Consider the following 19,278-nt stretch of genomic DNA (forward strand, 5'->3'; position numbering starts at 1 on the left):
AGTGAAAAAGCAGTTTAATATACTTACTGAGTATAAGATTGAAGACTTGAAAAGAGGAGAACGAATAAAATGAGAGAAATGATAAGATTACTTGGAAGAAGAACAGCATTTTTTATGAGAACTACCGTATTCATCATGATCTTGTTGTCATGCACTGCTTTGATTTTTGTTATGAACTCAGATCAAAAGTTTAATGTGATCAAACTTTCTTAAAAAAAGTGAAAACGACTCCTAGTAATATGCTTTGATTTTTGTTATGAACTCAGATCAAAAGTTTAATGTGATCAAACTTTCTTAAAAAAAGTGAAAACGACTCCTAGTAATATGGAAGATGGCTATAAAAGATAAAAGGAAAGGCTTAAAAAGAAAAGCCATGCCTGTCAAAAAATAAAAAAATAAAAATGGCAGCGTCAAATTTATAACAAAAATAAAAACGGTGCGTTTGAGAGTGTAAAAAATACATTTAGTGGGAGTTATGTTGTTGCTTGAAGGCAGATTGTTTGTGAGATTTTTGTCGACGAAGCCAAAACCAAAGATGAATTACGAGGGTTATGTTTGCCATAGTCAAGGAACACGGTCCTCTCACCTTTGCCGAAACTTGGGAACGCGTCAAGGTGTGTGTATCTATTAAATTGAATTTCAACCGTTTGATCTGTAATTATAATTAATCCAATCAATCTGACAGTGATCGCTGACCATAATACTAGTAGTTGTTTTACATTTTCAGCAAGCTGGAGCGAGTGGATTGACGGGCAAAAGCCACATGAAGATTGTGTTGAGATGGATGAGGGAGAGACAAAAGCTCAGGCTCGTCTGAAATCACGTGGGCCCTCATAAGCAAATCCTGTACACAACAACTTGAAGCAGCCAAAGTCAGGGAATGATCCTTCTCCGTCACAACCCTAGCTGCCTTAAAGTGAGACTGTGAAGATGAAGTAAAGCACCAGTTGAACAATGAAGATGGAAACCCCTCAGCATGTAAACTTTTCAACAGTGACACAGCTCTTATTCCAGAGGCTGCACAGAAGAGCGACCTGAATCCTCTTCAAGACTTTCAAATTTTTATCAAGTAAAGCTTCCAAAATTTCTCAACAAATTGATTATTTGGTGTGGTTGACACATTTTGTGTAATAACAGAAAATTGATTATTTGGTGTAACAACAGAAAATTACAAGATCGCTGACAAAATGACAAAATGACAAAATGACAAAATGAAACTGAAGATAAATCAGAACAACTACCAAACCTTTGACTGAAAATTCAAAAGAATTTATATTCAAAATGTCAAAATAAACTGGAAATTTATTGCATATATTACAAGAAGCAGTACACACCAATTGTAAATTGATACATCGTTTTTGAAATTAAGATAGTCAAATGAAAGAAACACAACGGAGGGTTAATGTAACACTTTCAAAGCTGCATTAGTGATACAGTAGAGTGAATACCCTCAGCATGTAAACTTAACTTCAAAGGACGGAGCACAAGTTTCACAGAAAAGTAGCTCTTATTCCTGATGCTGCAAACACAGAGGAGTGACCTCAATCTTCTTCATAACTTGGGAATTCTGCAATTATAGAGCACGACATTGAGCATGAACTAGAAAAAATATTTATTTTGTACAATTTTCATGTAACCTGACTAACCAAGATTAATTTGGTGGTAATGCATTGGGTCATTACTTTATATGTTTTTACTGTCATCACTTTAGAAAAAACTAATTTCTCAATGTGAAATGGCCCACAAAAGTATTATCGTTTAAAAACTAAAGATTAAAGCCCCCGGGGGGGGGGGGGTGTCTGAAGGCTTTTTACATGAAAATGTTGTCACTTTGAATGATATTTTCAAGGAATTTTATTCTAAAAATAAAATACGTGGGACCTTATTCTTCAAATTGACAGCTCGCCAAGTACTAAAGGCGTATGAGATCAGTACTGCGGCGAGTAAGGAGACGACCCCTCCAACAGCTGAAAATAAAATTAGCATTCATCAATTTAAATTAAAATTCATATTATGAAATAAAAACTAATGATTAATGAATTTCCGAGGAATTTCATAAGATTCTCATATAAAAACGTGATAAAAAACTCACTCATCAATAACAAATATTCTAACAGTTACCCGTACCTTTTCTTGATGTAATTGTTGTATGATTGTGTTAAGGTCATTATTAGACCAACGCAGTTTGTCTTCACTCCTTCCGTACCAGACGTTTACTCTCGGAGGCGTGGTTGATTCTCCTTTGGTGAAAATCTTCATCTTGGGACAACCAATCACCGACAAATCTTGCAAAGATGGGAATTTGAAGGTGTAATTGGCAGAGGAGAAGCTTGTGAGACTATCTAAATCAAGCAGGGACAATGTAATCAATTTGCTGAAAACAATCTCTTCTTTTATATTTGCTGTTTCATCTTCGTCACATACTACGACTTCTGTCATTGCTGTGCATCCAAATACCTTCAATGATAAGAGTCGCTCCAGACTTTTTGCTGTGGAGCATGTTAGTAAGTTCATCAATTTCTTGCAAGCAAAAGCTTGCAGGCGTGTGAGATTCCGAAAAGATACCGATGATGATGGCAATAGACTTAACAGATTTTGACAGTGATATGCTCTTATAATTTCAAGATGTTGGAAAATGAAGTCCAGCTGTTTGGAGTCATGTTTCCACAGTTGCTGCAGACGATTAAGTCTGGTCAGGTTTAACCTTTTTATCAGTGCCAACTTCCTCCCATGTTTCTCCAAATATCCTTCATTTGAAAATACCACTTCATACGAACAATCCGACAGGAAGAGAAGTTCCAGATTGTTAAACCTCTCAAGTAAACCAAGTTGAAAGCAAGCTAAGTCATCATCCCGAACCAGTAGTAGTTTAAGACTGCCAAAGAGGTGTTGTGTTGAACCTCGCAAAACCACCAGGGCTAGGAAGCCTAATCCAAAGTATCTGGCATTTCTGGATGTGAGCAATACTAATGACGTGGGGGCTAAAAGGCTTGGTCAAGTGTTGGATGCATAAAGGACCGAGTCTTGTGCTGGAAAATCTCTATATCTTGTTAGTAGCTTCAGTAGTTGAGTTAAAATAGGAGTTAGCCGTTGCCTTGCTTCATTATTTAATAAGTTGTAAAACAAGTAGTTGGGGGAGAAAAAAATAAGATTTGTCATTGTGGTTTACTCCAAACCCGAATTGGAGAACTTTGAAATAACAGAAGAATTATCAAATTTATTAATTCTTGTTGCTGAGATAAGAATCTTCTTTCATTCTAACTTGAGTTCTAACATGTTGTGGAAAATCGCCTTGCAAAATCATCGTGATGTCTTTTCCACTTAATGCCAGTTCCTCCAAGTTGGGTAAGATCTGATCATCATCGAGCTCAAATTATTAACTTAGCACATTGATCCATAATTCAAGACTGGCAAAATTCATTGTGTAATCAAAGTTTTCAATGATCCAACTAATATATATATATATATATATATATTCCTTCTCTAGTGCGGACATCCTCATTTTTTTTCATGTGGACCAGTTTTTAGACCCTATGGTTTAAAAGAGTTAGTTTTTAACTCTCTAAAACCGCATGGCTTCATAATTCATTTAAAAACTAACTCTCTTAAACCGCACGGTTTAAAAGTATGTCTACATTAAAAAAAATGCGGACCCCCACACTTGAGAATGATTATATATATATATATAGAGAGAGAGAGACACACACACACACACGCTCTTAAACCGTGGGATTTGAAAGTTTCTCCGCATGAAAAAAGTAAAAAATAAGGGCATTCCCACTAGAAAAAAACACCATATAGGTATTTATTAAACCTCCGGATCTGTGAGTGAGGAACAACAAAGATAATTGATAAAAAAAATCTAAAATTTGGTTTCATACCTTCTTGAACGAGAGTAGGGGTTGTTGTGCCGGAATACCAAATTGATCATTCTCATTATTCTGGGACAACGTTATTTTATCACAATTACAGGCCTCCAATTTTTTTAGTGCTGGCCATTCTGAAGTATGCATTCCAGGGTATAAACATCTGAGTTCTGGTAGACCTTCGAGATTCAGAGTGGTCACTTGTGGAAAGACAAAATATGGGGTCACTTGATCTGCTCTGTCTTTGGAGATGATCTCTTGTAAACCCATACATATCCGTATCTCCAGGTGTTGGAGGTGCTTAAGGCTTTGGATCATAGAAGCTGAAAATATGTATTTTAATTTGTCACAGCCCCACACTATCAATCGTGTCAAACTTTGAAAGCAAGGAATCATGGCCGTAAGTTGATTGTAATGCCAAATCTCGTCGACATTAATAGCATTCAGCTCCAAAGCCTCCAAATTTGGCAACACTACCTAAAGATAATTTTCTCTTTAGATCCAATATCCGTATGGAAAGCACTTGTTTTGACACAATGTCCATATAAGCACTTAATTAAGAGCTTAATTAGCCTACGTACCTTCTCGTTGAAAAGCAGAGTTGACGTTTCCGAACTGATCTCGTTGGAACTGGCTGTCAATTCCTCTTGCGACTCTTGTCTGTTTGGTGATGTGGAAGGAGTCTTCACTTCACCGCAAAACCTTGTAACCTTTGGAAGCTTTCCCAGACTCAAAGATCTTAATTGACCAAACTCTATCTTCTCATCAACATCAACATCAGCTTCTCCTCCAGTTGCAAAAATCTCTTCCATGCTGCTGCAATTGATAACTGCAATCCTCTCCAGTCTTGGAAGGCATTTTGTACTACTAGAGAGCCAGAAGATATTACTCAACTCATCACAATTTTCCACTTTTATGGTTTTGAGTTCTTTGAAGGACTCTATTTTGAGTCGATCAATACATATCCTCTCCATATTGATCAAATTGTGAAGAGTAAGGGACTCCAAAAGAGGAAAGGCGACACATGGTTCTCTCTCCATTGAATCGACGATACACAGGAAGTCCGGATTATTTTGAACATGGAGATGCTTCAATTGTGAAAAGCCCTCAGTGTCCAATTCTAAAACAACATTCTTGATTCCTTGCAACTTATCCAAACATAAGTATTCAACGTTATTGATGCCCTGCAACTTCTCGGAGCAAATGGCCATAGAATCAAGCTTGAGCTTCAATGTTCTTAAACTCTCATGATTACTGATCATAAAGTGCTGCCGACTTTCAAACCAATCATTCTCAATAACCAGGGTAGAGTCGAATGATGCATCTCCTATTGATATATCAAACCTTTCCAGCTTTTTGGAAAAAAAGCCATCCGGTAAAATGGTATCATTTTTAACATCTATTTCTAAAGTGGTCAATCGCCTCAAATGCATCAATTCGTCGAGGGTGGCATTACTTCTTTCACTATTGGCCTTTTCAACTTCCCATTCAATAGGGGAATTACCCATATACAGTTCTTCCAATCGAGTGAAGCTTGATAAGACGTTGGGCACAATAAATTTTAGTTGCAAACAATCTGTTAAATCTAACAGCCTTAACTTAGTCAGTTGACCTAGTTCGCCAGGCCACCGTACAATATCAGAATTTAAAAAGCTAAGGATTTCTAGATTCTTCTACTTTCCAATTATGGCTGTGTCTCCCAACATGCTTTGATCTAGACAGAGTGTTTGAAGATTTGCTAGAAGACCGATTGAAGATGGCAATGAAAATAATCGCATTCGTGTCAAATCTATAACTCGAAGCTTTTTCATCCCTTTGAAAATGTTGTCAGGAATATTGACCTCGACAAAATAGTCTTTGGGATGCATATGTAAAAATTCAAGTTGCGGACATTCAAATTCCTCAGAAACTTCATGAATGCGACTATTTAGTAAAGAGATTGCAGAGCATTTTTTAAGTGCATCCTCATCTGGCCACTCCCACACAGCCTCATTTCTCACCAAGAAAGCATGTTGGTCTCGACATGCAATTGATACGGCAACATCGCAGACAACATCATGCATGGAAAATTGTTCACTGCTATCACCCTCAAGCAATAAACAAGAGTCTCTAAGTTCATGGACCAATGCATATAATTTGTTTCGTGCATCTACCATCCTGTTGACTCCTTGAAATATGCCCAAACCCATGGAGTATTTAAACAAGTCTGTAAACCAAAAACTGTTACCTATTAGACTACAGAGCAGAAAAATTTTCTTGAGTTGCTCACCTTTTAAATACTTGAAACTCAGTTCAATACTTGAATAAGTCTCTGCAGGCACACCTTCGAAGTTTATCACTGAAGGCGTTTGGAGTTCTCGCAAGGCATTCTTCCACTCATGCAGACACTTGTTTCTCAGTGCCCTCGCAACTGTAGTCAGGGCAATGGGCAAACCTCCACATGCCTGGGCTACATTAATTGCTGTAGACTTGAACTTACAATTTTCAACATCATCACCATTCATTATCTTAAACAATCTCCAAGCTTCTTCTTCATTTAGATTGCCAATCAAGAAGTTATCTTTGGAGCCCATACTTAATAGCACATTATTGTCTCTTGCTGTCAGCAGTAGTCTACATCCTTTATGATCATTTCCGAAGGGAATTCCAACCGTCTCCAAATCAAGATGTTTCCAGATATTATCTAGAATCACAAGAATCTTATTCTCATTCTTCAGTCGTTCATACAGCCTGCTAGCTCTTCTATATTCAGCTTCATCGGACAACTCCAGACCTAACTTCTCTGCAATTTCCCCTTGAATCTTTTTTATGTCTGGAGTTTGTGAAACCTCTGAAAAAACCACCCGATCAAACAGCTTGTCTTCCCTGGCTTGCCTAGCAAACTCCTTCACCAGTGTCGTCTTTCCAATGCCGCCCATGCCGTACACCCCAATAATGCTGACATTCACATCAGTCAACGCATTTTGTATAGACTTCAAAGTAGAAACTCTTGATTCGAAGGCCTCGTAACCTTTGTTAGACTTAAGCCATATCTCCTCCGGAGTGGTACGGTGGGAAACGATATCAAACTTCTTAACTTCTTCTCCAAGTTCAACAAGGGCCTTCACCTCTGTCTCTGCTTTCTTGCTAAGCTGATAGCGGGTCTTCAAATTACGACACAAGCCCTTGAGACAGCGCTTATTTGTTGACTCTTCATCTTCAACGAATTTGGCTGCCCGGTCAATGATGCCGTTAACACTAACCAGCCACTTCTCAACCTTCTCTTCAATCTCTTCCCCTTTTTCTTTCGCCTCTGAAACTCTGCGCTGAATGCTCGTACGTTCAACCTTCAACTTCTCCATTTCCGCCTTGAGATTCTCAAGGTTGGCATTGTGGTTCCGCCATCGCAAATAAACAACTTGGCGTTCTGTTGGAGGAGCCAAGCATTTTACAAGTTCCAAAACGAGAGTAACAATGATTTCCAGCATCTTGAATCCTGACAACAATGTAGAAGTGAAGAAGGCCAAAGGACAGTCAAAACAGAGAGACAGCGTTACGACAAGCAGTTATGAAGCTAAAAATAAATAACAAACAAACAGAAGCAAAGTGTTTTTCGAATGAGAAGAAGGAAGCAAGAAAAGGGTTTCTGTTTTAGATTAAGGATAAGAAATGATTAAGAGAGTGGGGGAGCTAATAAGAGAGTGGATTGAGCAAACGTAAATAAATTTTTCTTAACCTTTTGTCACACGCGTGTGACAAATAATATAATTAATTTTATATTTTTATTCAATAACTATTAATTATAATTTTTAAAAATTATTAAAAAGAATAATTAAGTACTGAATTCAAATCCTATCCTAAATGGTTAGATAAAAATAAGTGAATGAAAAGAGTAATGGTAGATTAATGAGAAAGTGATTGATTAATTTATGAGGCCAATTAACGAAACGACAGATCTGGTTTCCATGTTTGTAATTTAAGTGTATCAGTACGAGGTACACCGACTCTCCCAGTTTCTTTAGCATTTCTCTCCGTGGAAATAAGTGAAAAGCCAAAGTGATTTGATTATTTTTATGGCCAACTAATGTATGACAGATCTGGTTTCAATCTCTGCAATGTAAGTGTATCAAAACGAGGTCAACAACTCTTTGTCGAGTCAGTCAAATACGCAAGCAGAGCGAACAAATTTTTTTTCCAATTAAGTAATCATCAAGTGATAACCTTCTTTTTCTATTAAAATAAGGAGTGCAGAACAACTGTCAAGAGATAATCATTGTTTATTATATTTTCGATTAAAATAGTTGCGCGTGAACGATTGCCCGAATTCGTATAAATTGTTGTCAGGTCTATTATAATTAACAAGTGGAATGGCCAATGGATGAAGAACCACTGCAATTTCGTTTATGAATTTAAAATGCTAAAGAAACTGGACACCAACGCTAAACGTGAGTTTGAGGCCCTTGCCTCAGTGTCTTTCAGGCGTTACTCGGGGTAGTTGATATACTGACGGCCCCGTTATCAATTAATCATCGAAATAGATTAAAATATGAATGGATTGGAATGGAATGAGTTGGAATTAAAATATGAAATGATAGTCAGATTAATTTATTTTTTTTTAAATTAGAAAATTAGAATAAAAATAAATTATATTATTATTGATGCATTTGCTTTATCTTAAAATTACGATGAGTTATTACAAGTTACTAATATGCCTTTGATTTTTTATTATAATTATAGTTATTTATTATAACATTTGTCATATAATAATAATAATAATAATAATAATAATAATAATAATAATTGTAACAATTAATATTGAAAAAAAATTTATTGTTAATAATAAATAGGCAATTATCCATCGACCATGTGATCTTTCGAACTTTTTCAAAAATAGATAAACACTTTTTTCTTTGCAGAAATCCACCTGAAATTTACAAAGCGTTTCAATTGTTTATTGTCATCTTAACTCTGTTAGAATTTTGTTGATGTCATAAGGACAAAATTATCATTTTCACCTAAATATCCAAAAAGGGTATCTTTCAAACATGATTAAGATAAAAAAGTAAAATAAATTATCCATTGACTATATAATTTTTTAACCTTTATAAAAAATATTAAAAAAATATATGAACATTTGTTTTTATTTTTCAACAATCTATCGGATATTTGTGAAGTGCATTAGTGCTCCACTACTATCATAACCCTTTAAAAATATCGCTTAAACACGAGAACCTATTGCCTAAAATTATTTTTCAAGCAAATGCAACGACATATCTGGTTTTGATCTTCGTGACTTTTAAGTGTGCAAGAACAAGATGAATGACCCTTTGTCGAGTTGAAGAATTAAGATGAATCAATTACAAATCTAGAACAAACTTACATGTGACATTTTAGAATTAAGCAAACTATAATTGATCATCCAGTGATAGGCTTATTTTCAATTAAATTAGAGTAAAGATATACATTCCAAATTTTTTATCTCAAAATTAATCTTAGATGATGTCATTAATTGAGTACTTGGTAATTCTTTCAAGATCTAAGTGAATTAATTATATTATCTCTCTAACCAATTGATGAATATCATATTATTTTGGATAATTTTTTATCTCAAATCCTAGAAAAGAAAACAAAAGAAAGGGAGCAAAAATATTTTTAGAAACGTAAAATAACCAAAAAAACACCTTTTCTTGTTTTTCTTATTTTCCACTATTAAGCTTCAAAATGAACAACTTTATTCTACAATCTCTCAAATAATATTAATAACAACAACGTCGTCATCATCAATAATAATAATAATAGATTAATTTTGTAGGATGGAACTCTCTCAAATCTTCAAGACACAAAATGTGCTTGACCCCATTGTTGTTATTATAATTTCAAAATCATATGTATTATATAATATTAGGGAATATAACATAGCAAAATTGATGGTACATATGTTGCAATATACTTGCTCATGTGGCGACACATTGACGTAAAGTACAAGCAGAACAACGAAAAATGTAACGGGAGAGCTCTCATTATGTAGATTTTCAATAGAAGTAATGCATATTTCACAAGGGCAATGGCCTTATTTCAAATGCTGCACCTGAGGAATGACTTGAATCTTCTATAGAACTCAGGCATTCTGTAATCATAGAGTATATCATTTCAACAAAAATATTATATAGGTCGTTCCTTATATATTTTATGGGTACACATACAGAAATATTACTTTGGGTACATTTTTTGCAATAAAGCCTGCCCAATCCAGCGTTTTCATAAGTTGGGTTTCTCATTTACTTGTTTTTTCCATTGGTTAATTATCACAAACCTCCACTGAGATTTAGCATATTTTTAGTTTAATAGATTGTATTCGCGCAAATATCTTTTCAGACATTAGTTTACCACTTCGTATAAATTAAGTTGGTGAGGATAAAATCGTAAAAGTACACATTAATGATAAAAAAATTCAAGTAAACATGAAATTTTCACGTTGTGTTCTGAAATTGGTCTCAACTTTTTAAATGTCCATTAGGTAAAGAACAGAAGCAAGCTTTACCCAGCACACAAAAGCAAGCTTTGCGCAGCACGCATTAACGCCCGCAAAAATGAAAAAGGAAAAATGGTCATCTCTTTCCTCCATTCGAATTGAAGCCATGAAACGCAACATCCCTTTCATCTTCTCTCTAATGCTTTGATTAAAAAACTTGCTTACGAACGGGAGACCATGACACTGAATCCGGAGACGGCAATACCAGAGACGATTGATCGATTTGGAAGAATACCAACCAGTGACTTTCGCCGTCGACCCACAAACAGTCCCAGTGTTTTCGAGCCGTGAATGAGGTATGAATCAGATTATTTCCGTGCATGTCAGTTTTGTTAGGTGATTTGGTTTAAAAAAAGAATAATGGGTCTCGAAAATTTTTTGAGAGTATTTCTGTTGCTTACATTTTTTTTCCATTGATTAATGTTAGTTGTAGGTGAATGATTGTTTCAAATGCATGTTCGCGTGTGACTGATTGAAAATGGCTTGTGATTTGTCATGCTGCCGTATGACTGATTGAAAATGGCTCTAAAATTTTTTTTATTTGTTTAAGCTACTGATTCTGATTATTGAACAGGAATTCATGCTAGCTTTTGTGAAATTAAAGATGAGACTATTTTTTAAGAGATCTGCCAAACCTTCTCTACTATAGATTTGGCTTCTGACATACCTGGTTGGCTGGAGATAATTGTTTATATAGTCATTGTTGCCCGTATTATTTAGGAATATTGATTAGCAATGTACTGGATTAGAGATTGGTATAATTTTGGAAAATTAGTCGTAGATGCAACCTGATTATGGTCTCAAATAGTGTGATCTGTCAATTTCGTCTGCTATGGCCTAACAACCTTGAATCTGAGCTATGCTACTATACAAAGTCCTGACCTAATCAAGCTTGTTAGCCAATGTCCAAAATTGCAGTGTCTTTAGATAAGTCCCATCTTATTTGTTTGAATTATAAATGAAAATTGCAGTGTCTTTGGATAATCACGCTGAATGTTCAAGTTATTGACAAGAAGGGACCCCCAGATTCAAGGCCGGAGCTCCCTGTTGAGAAGCTTTATATATATAGGATTGTCGCTGGGTGGAGGATCGATATGCCCGGTTTTGTTTGGAATAAGGATGAAGATTTTGCATTGAGGCTTTCTTGACAGATCATTCTGCAAATCAAGCTCCATGTACCTATCTTCAAACTCTAGGATATGTATAAAGCAAGTGCATGCTCTATATGTCACTTATTGTATCCCGATTATTTTTCTATTACTTAATATAATTGCAGTCCTTGATGAAGTTGGAGACAACTTATGGAGGGTATCCAGGAGCTCGAGAGCTCGATTGCCATTCATTTTACACTTGGCTGAGCTATAGAATACCAACTAGTGATTAATAAAGAGAAGGTATGAAGGTCCTATTGCTGGTGGTATTATCAATCAGAATTGTTATTTTACTTGGTCATAGTTACCATGTATACTATTCATAGACTTTTTGCATGTTTATGTATTTGCGTTCATCGTTTTGTTAAGCTAGAGATGGTTGATTTGTGTACTCATTTGTATCACTTGTAGCCCTTGAGGAATAAAATTTAAAATTTTGTTGCATCTCCTGTACTAAATACTAATTTTGTTGGCTTTATGTATGTGAAATGGTTCATTATGTTATTTCTTTGATGTGTGTATAGTGTTACGCTGTCTAAAGTCGAAAAGTATTTCTATCACTTGTGTAAAAAACAACCTACTTTTTTTCACTCTTCTTATATTGAATAAAAGAGGAACACCAAGATCTTCACCAAGATTGAACGAAATTTGATGCAAAATGCATAGCAATTAGGCCAGTGCAAAACAACTTCCTTCTGATTCTCTGATATTTGACTTAAATCTTTTGTTTGTTTCATTCATCAAAGTCATTTTGGAAAGTAGCAGGGGTGATTTGATATTTTCATTGTATTCACATCCCTTGGCACCAAAACAAACATGCTGGTACTAACCAACAATTTTTTTTAATTTTCAGTATACAAATTATCTTTTTTTTTCTAAATTAGGGGTATTAAGAAAAGGTATACTAGCATCGGGGGAGGTATTTGAGAATACACAAATACAGGCTATCAAACTGAGAATACGCCAAATCTCAGGGGAGGTTTCTGATAAATCTTTTTTTTTCCTTTTCCTCCATTTACTATAGGTTCAATTTAGACATTGTTGACCAAACAGAAGGTTTAGGTTGGTAAACGCACTAGTGTTAATGTCAACAACCCAAGGGGCTTCATGGTCCTCTGGGCCGAAATAGCGTAATTATTAATTCTCCTCCAGTGAAAATCTTCATCTCGAGACAAATAAATACGAATTGACATTATAGCTGTGCAAATTTGGAGGTGTAATAACCGGAAAAGTAAAAATCTTTAGAGACATTTCAAATAAAAAAGATACAACACCTTCAATTTGCTAAAAGTAATGGTATCATTTCTTGTACGGATAATGGATGATTAGATTTTGTTTTTTGTTATCCGACGAAGGATATTCAGTTGTTCTTTATGTGTTCACAGGCAAGAGCATGAGCATGTTTATGATTTGATATATGCTTCTTGCATTTTTTAATTAAGTACTCTCTTTCCTTACTGTGAAGCCGAAATTAGTTATAATCTGTTATGGACATGCTGAGGTGGCAGGTGAGCTGGCATAAGTGGGATCCAAATCAAGAGTTGGTTAGTTAGTTAAATAACAGACTGACTCATTGCAAGTGGAAACACACGTGAGAAGCATACATTTATAAGCTGTCTCTAAGCTAGCTAAACATACATAGAATCATAGAGAATTTACAGAGAGGAAACACTCGATAGGTTTTAATCTGTAATTGGTGACTCAGTTGTAAACCATCTTCTTCTTGTTGTTCAATAAAGCCTCTGCCCTTGCTGGTTTTACAGCCGTGGATGTAGGTTCCTTTGTGGAGCTTAACCACGTTAGTTTCTTGGTGTGTTGTGAATCTTTGATTGCTTGGTTCTTCTTTGTTCTTTTCTTAATGTTGTTTCTGTAAACTCTGGTTTTGTGGGTTGCTTAATTCTTGTTCAAGTAAGCGAAGTAAACACGTTTGCCATAACAAACTGGTATCAGAGCCTGGTATTGGTTGGGATCAGACTCAAAGATGGCAAGCACCAGAGTTGATCTTGAAAAGTTCAATGGAGATAATGATTTTTATCTCTGGAGTTTGAAGATGAGAGCAATACTTATTCAATAAGGGCTTGACAGTGCCCTCGATGATGGAGAAGATCCGATGGCCAAGAAAGAAAAGGCAGAAGGCTCTTCAAGCCTTGGTGCAGATCAGAGGATCATAAACAATAAGGCCCATAGCACCATTATCTTGCATCTCTCTGATGAAGTCTTGAGAGAAGTATCCAAAGAAAGAACTGCAGCTGGTTTATGGGCAAAACTAGAAGAAATGTTTCTGAAGAAATCATTGGCAAAGAGGATGTACATGAAGAGGAGATTGTACACATTCTCAATGAAAGATGGAGTAGCCATGAAAGATCACGTGGATGAGTTTAATAAACTCATTCTTGATCTCGAGAATGTCAACATAATTCTTGAAGATGAAGACAAGGCACTCATCCTCTTAAGTTCTCTTCCAGAATCTTATGAACATTTTGTAGATACCCTCATCTATGGCAGACAAACCCTCTCTTTGAAAGATGTCAAAGATGCTCTGAAATCCAAGGATTTGAAGAAAAGATCAGACATGAAAGATCAAAACAATGCAGAAGGTTTGGTTGCCAAAGGAAAGCCAGAAAAGAAACACAATAAGCAGAAAAAGAACAACAGCCAGAAAGATAAAGCTGAAAAGAAGAAGAAGAAGAAGAGAAAGTGTTACTTCTGTCAGAAAGAGGGACACTACATTAAAGATTGCTTTGAGAAAAAGAAACTAGAAGAACTGCAAAAGAAATCAAATGGGAAGACTGCTGTTGCCTCTGAAGATGAATGTGACTACGATGAAGCAGATGTCTTGGTGGCTGCAGAAAGGCACCCAACTGGTGAGTGGATTCTGGACTCTGGTTGCTCATTCCACATGTGTCCAAATAAAAGTTTCTTTAAGACCTTTGAAAGTGTAAATGGTGGAAAGGTATTGTTGGGAAATAACCTAGCTTGCAAGGTGGCTGGAATAGGAACCATTAGCTTAAAATTGCATGATGGTGTCACTAGAGACTTGCACCAAGTAAGATTTGTCCTTGAACTGAAAAGAAACTTGATATCTCTAGGAATGGTTGACCAATCAGGGTGTACTATTAAGGCTAAAAATGGAGAGATACAGGTCTTGGATCAGGGTAAAATTGTAATGAAAGGGGTTAGGAAAAATGGGCTGTACATACTAGTTGGATCCTCACTTGTGCAAGGGATCTCAGCAAGTGTGACCAGAGATAAAACCAAGCTCTGGCACATGAGACTAGCTCATATCAGTGAGAGAGGTCTCAAGGAGCTAAGCAATCAAGGTTTGCTTGGTGATGACAAAGTTACTTCCTTAAAATTCTGTGAGAAATGTGTGTTTGGGAAGGCCACAAGACTAAAATTCAGTTTAGGGAGAAAAGAAACCAAACAGACTCTAGATTACATCCACTCAAACCTTTGGGGGCCATCACAAGTTCCATCTTTAGGTGGAGCTAGGTACTTTGAGTCCTTAATAGATGACTACTCTAGGAAGGTTTGGATCTATGTGTTGAAACACAAAAGTGAAGCACTAGGGAAGTTCAAAGAGTGGATTACTCTCATTGAAAACCAAACTGATAAGAAAATAAAGAGGCTCAGAACAGACAATGGGCTGGAGTATTGCAGCAAAGAGTTTGAAGATTTCTCCAAATATAAGGGCATTACAAGGCATAGAACTGTCACCTACACTCCACAGCAAAATGGGTTGGCAGAAAGAATGAACAGAACCATAATAGAGAGGGTAAGATGCATGCTGCTGAATGCAAACCTATCCAAAGGTTTTTGGGCAGAAGCAGTCACCACAACTGCCTACTTGATAAACAGAAGCCCATCCTCAGCTCTAGGTTTCAAGACACCTCAGGAGCTTTGGTCTGGAAAGCCACAAGACTTGAGCAATTTGAGGATCTTTGGATGTCCAGCTTATGCACACTTAAAGCAAGGTAAGCTTGAACCAAGGGCTGTTAAAGGGTATTTCTTGGGCTATCCTGAGGGCATTAAGGGATACAAGATATGGACCCTCAATGGCAAACCATCTAGGATATTAATCAGTAGGGATGTCACCTTTGATGAAGAGCAAATGCTTCAGTCAAAGGTAGAAACTGAGATTGAAGCTGCTGAAATAGAGGAAGAAGAAAGTGCTGGACAGATGGTAAAGCATTCTGATAGTTGTAAGCCTTCTGAACAACCATAAGACCAGACCAAGGAAAGAAAACAACCATCAGAACTGGAAACATATCAGCTTGCTAGGGACAGAGAGAGGAGAGCCATCAAAATGCCAAAGAAGTATGGCATAGCTGACCTCATTTCCTATGCACTGACAGTAGCTGATGAAGTAAATGGTGGAGAGCCTTTGAGCTATAAAGAAGCTATGAGATGTGAGGATAAGCTGAAATGGTATGCTACAATGCAGGATGAAATAGTCTCTTTAAAGAAGAATAATACCTGGATCTTAGTGGACAGACCATCTAATAAGAAACTAGTTGGCAGCAAGTGGATTTTCAAGTTGAAGGCTGGAGCTTCAGAGAATGAACCACCAAGACATAAAGCCAGACTTGTGGCAAAGGGATTCACACAAAGAGAGGGAGTTGACTTCAATGAAGTGTTCTCACCTGTAGTCAAATACAGCTCAATTAGGTTGCTGTTGGCCTTCTCTGCATATCATGACCTGGAGCTGGAGCAGACGGATGTTAAAACTGCCTTCTTACATGGCAGTCTTGATGAAGAGATTTTCATGGCACAGCCAGAAGGGTTCATTGAGAAAGGATCAGAGGACAAAGTGTGCTTATTAAAGAAGAGCTTGTATGACCTCAAGCAATCTCCAAGGCAATGGTATTTAAAGTTTGATGAGTTTATGCTAAGCCATGGATACTGCAGAAGCAGATTTGATAATTGTGTGTATTATAAATTCCTGTCAAATGGTGGTGGCATCTACTTACTTATGTATGTGGATGACATGCTTATTGCATGTAAACAAAATGAAAAGTAAAGAAGCTTAAGGTGGAGCTCAGCACTGAATTTGAAATGAAGGATTTGGGTGCAGCTACAAAGATTCTGGGAATGCAGATAAAGAGAGATAGAGAGTCCAAAGTTTTGTATCTGTCTTAGGAGGATTATGTGAAGATGGTGTTAACCAGGTTCAATATGAAAGATTCAAAGCCTGTTTCAACACCTCTGTCAGCTCACTTCCAGTTATCTAAGTCACTGGAACCTACAACTGATGATGATTTTAACTACATGAGGGAGATACCTTGCTCCAGTGCAGTTGGCAGCATCATGTATGCCATGGTGTGCACCAGACCTGACTTGGCTCATGGAGTTGGAGTCATCAGTAGGTTTATAGGGAATTCAGGGAAGGGTCACTGGAATGCAGTGAAATGGGTACTAAGATATCTTAAAGGGTCTGCTGTCACTGCCATCATGTTTGGTAAAATAAGTGGAGCATCACCTGTAGTGGCTGGATTTGTGGACTCAGACTATGCAGCAGACAAAGATAGAAGGAGGTCCATCACAGGTTTTGTGTTTACTATATGTGGAGGTGCTATAAGTTGGAAATCTTCCCTGCAGTCAGTGGTTGCCCTCTCAACAACAGAAGCTGAATATATTGCACTTACAGAAGCTGTCAAAGAGGCAATATGGCTGAGAGGGCTGGTCTCTGAATTGGGGTTTAAACAAGAAGTTGTTGTAGTTGGCTGTGATAGCTTAAGTGCTATTCAGCTAAGTAAAAATCCTAAGTATCATGAGAGAACTAAACATATTGATGTTAGAATGCATTTAATTAGGGATGAAATCAGCAAAGGAGTAGTGAATGTGGTTAAGGTGCCATCTGAAGTAAATCCAGCTGACATGTTAACCAAGCCTTTGCCATCAGTCAGGTTCAGGGACTTACTGAATCTGATTGGAAGTGTTAGCTTGTGAAACAAGCTTACTGGTGCTGTGTTGCAGTGAAGGGAGAAGCATAAACAGATTAGAACTAAGGTGGAGATTTGTGAAGCCGAAATTAGTTATAATCTGTTATGGACATGCTGAGGTGGCAAGTGAGCTGGCATAAGTGGGATCCAAATCAAGAGTTGGTTAGTTAGTTAAATAACAGACTGACTCATTGCAAGTGGAAACACATGTGAGAAGCATACATTTATAAGCTGTCTCTAAGCTAGCTAAACATACATAGAATCATAGAGAATTTACAGAGAGGAAACACTCGATAGGTTTTAATCTGTAATTGGTGACTCATTTGTAAACCATCTTCTTCTTGTTGTTCAATAAAGCCTCTGCCCTTGCTGGTTTTACAGCCGTGGATGTAGGTTCCTTTGTGGAGCTGAACCACGTTAGTTTCTTGGTGTGTTGTGAATCTTTGATTGCTTGGTTCTTCTTTGTTCTTTTCTTAATGTTGTTTCTGTAAACTCTGGTTTTGTGGGTTGCTTAATTCTTGTTCAAGTAAGCGAAGTAAACACGTTTGCCATAACACTTGCCTTCTTAGTTTTGAAAGAAAGATGTGAAGCAAAGCAAACCCAGTGAAATATACAGAGAAGCAGAACCATCAGAGGAAAAACTAAATAACAGAACTACAATTGAACCAAACAAAATCAAATAAACCGAGGCAACAGATGCCCTGAATCAGGCATCGCTTTTCCTCGAAAGAAAATATGTTTGCATGGGTGGGAACCTAGTAATTACTCAAGAGTTGAGGAGTTGGAAAGATTTGGTATTCATATCTTCACAATTCATATGCTTTAATGCAGAATCGACAGCTTTATATTATTTTATTCAACCAAAAACGATAAAGCAGTAAAACCACAATAATCCACCAACTTTTGATACTTTTAGGAATTTTTTTAGTCAAATTAAGTTTCATGATAAAACAAGTGGCTCCTCCACACACTTGCACTTGCTTGAATATTCGTGCCGACATTTTCATATGTGATGGTACTTCTTAGCCAGTAGATATGTTGAAGTACTACAAAACAGAGTATTTGATGAAGTTTTGCTACTTTCGTATCCCTTTTTTTGTTGCATAACTAAATTCTTTATAAACACAAATTAGAAAGATACAAATAATACAGTAGCTTGAATTTATATGCTTTTATGATTATTTGATAATCTAGTGCTGATCATATGTGATGATAAACTTAGCTAGTAGTTTTATATTTGTTTTCGTAGTTTCCTTAGCGTTCACATTTTGATGAGTAAATTAAGGATTTCCAGATGAAGTACATAATTTGATGAATGCTAAGGAACTGAAGTTTGATTAATTGAAAACAAAAATAATAATGCAGGTAATTGCGAAAATGAGCAATGCAGAAGTAGTCCCTATAGTATTTCTAAATTTTCTCTTGGGGTTCCTTAGTATTCCTTAATATTTTTTAAAAATGACATGACGATCTTTGAGTTGACGAATCTTGGCCTGCTGCTTAGTACCCTTCCAACATATAAAGTACTAGATGTTTTACTGAGAAAATGACTAGATCATTTACCAAATTTCTTGCGCATATATACGTATGCATACGAGAAATGGGAATCAATGATTATAAGACCTTGCAATGAGACAATAATACATCATCAAATCTAAAAATACACAAGAAATTCGGGACATATATATAACAAAAGACCTCTCATTGAGTCATACATATTGAGAATAAAATGTCAAAATGCATACAAAGAGCTTATACAGAAAATGAATTTACACATATTTAGAATAAACTGTCTTTGAACTTTCGAT

The 19,278-nt window shown here is 36.4% G+C and overlaps 1 protein-coding gene across 1 annotated transcript; it reads right to left on the reverse strand.

The window, feature by feature from the left end:
- Nucleotides 1-1,887: 1,887 nt before the first annotated feature.
- Nucleotides 1,888-7,333, reverse strand: LOC112097659 (disease resistance protein At4g27190-like). Its single transcript, XM_024182937.1, is given in 5 exon segments — nucleotides 1,888-1,967; nucleotides 2,128-2,888; nucleotides 3,277-3,352; nucleotides 3,882-4,343; nucleotides 4,448-7,333. Coding segments are annotated over 5 exon segments (4,224 nt in total). The 3' UTR covers nucleotides 1,888-1,928.
- Between the last annotated feature and the right edge of the window lie 11,945 nt (nucleotides 7,334-19,278).

Source organism: Citrus clementina, unplaced genomic scaffold, assembly GCF_000493195.1.
Source record: "Citrus clementina cultivar Clemenules unplaced genomic scaffold, Citrus_clementina_v1.0 scaffold_5, whole genome shotgun sequence".
Taxonomy (NCBI): domain Eukaryota; kingdom Viridiplantae; phylum Streptophyta; class Magnoliopsida; order Sapindales; family Rutaceae; genus Citrus; species Citrus x clementina.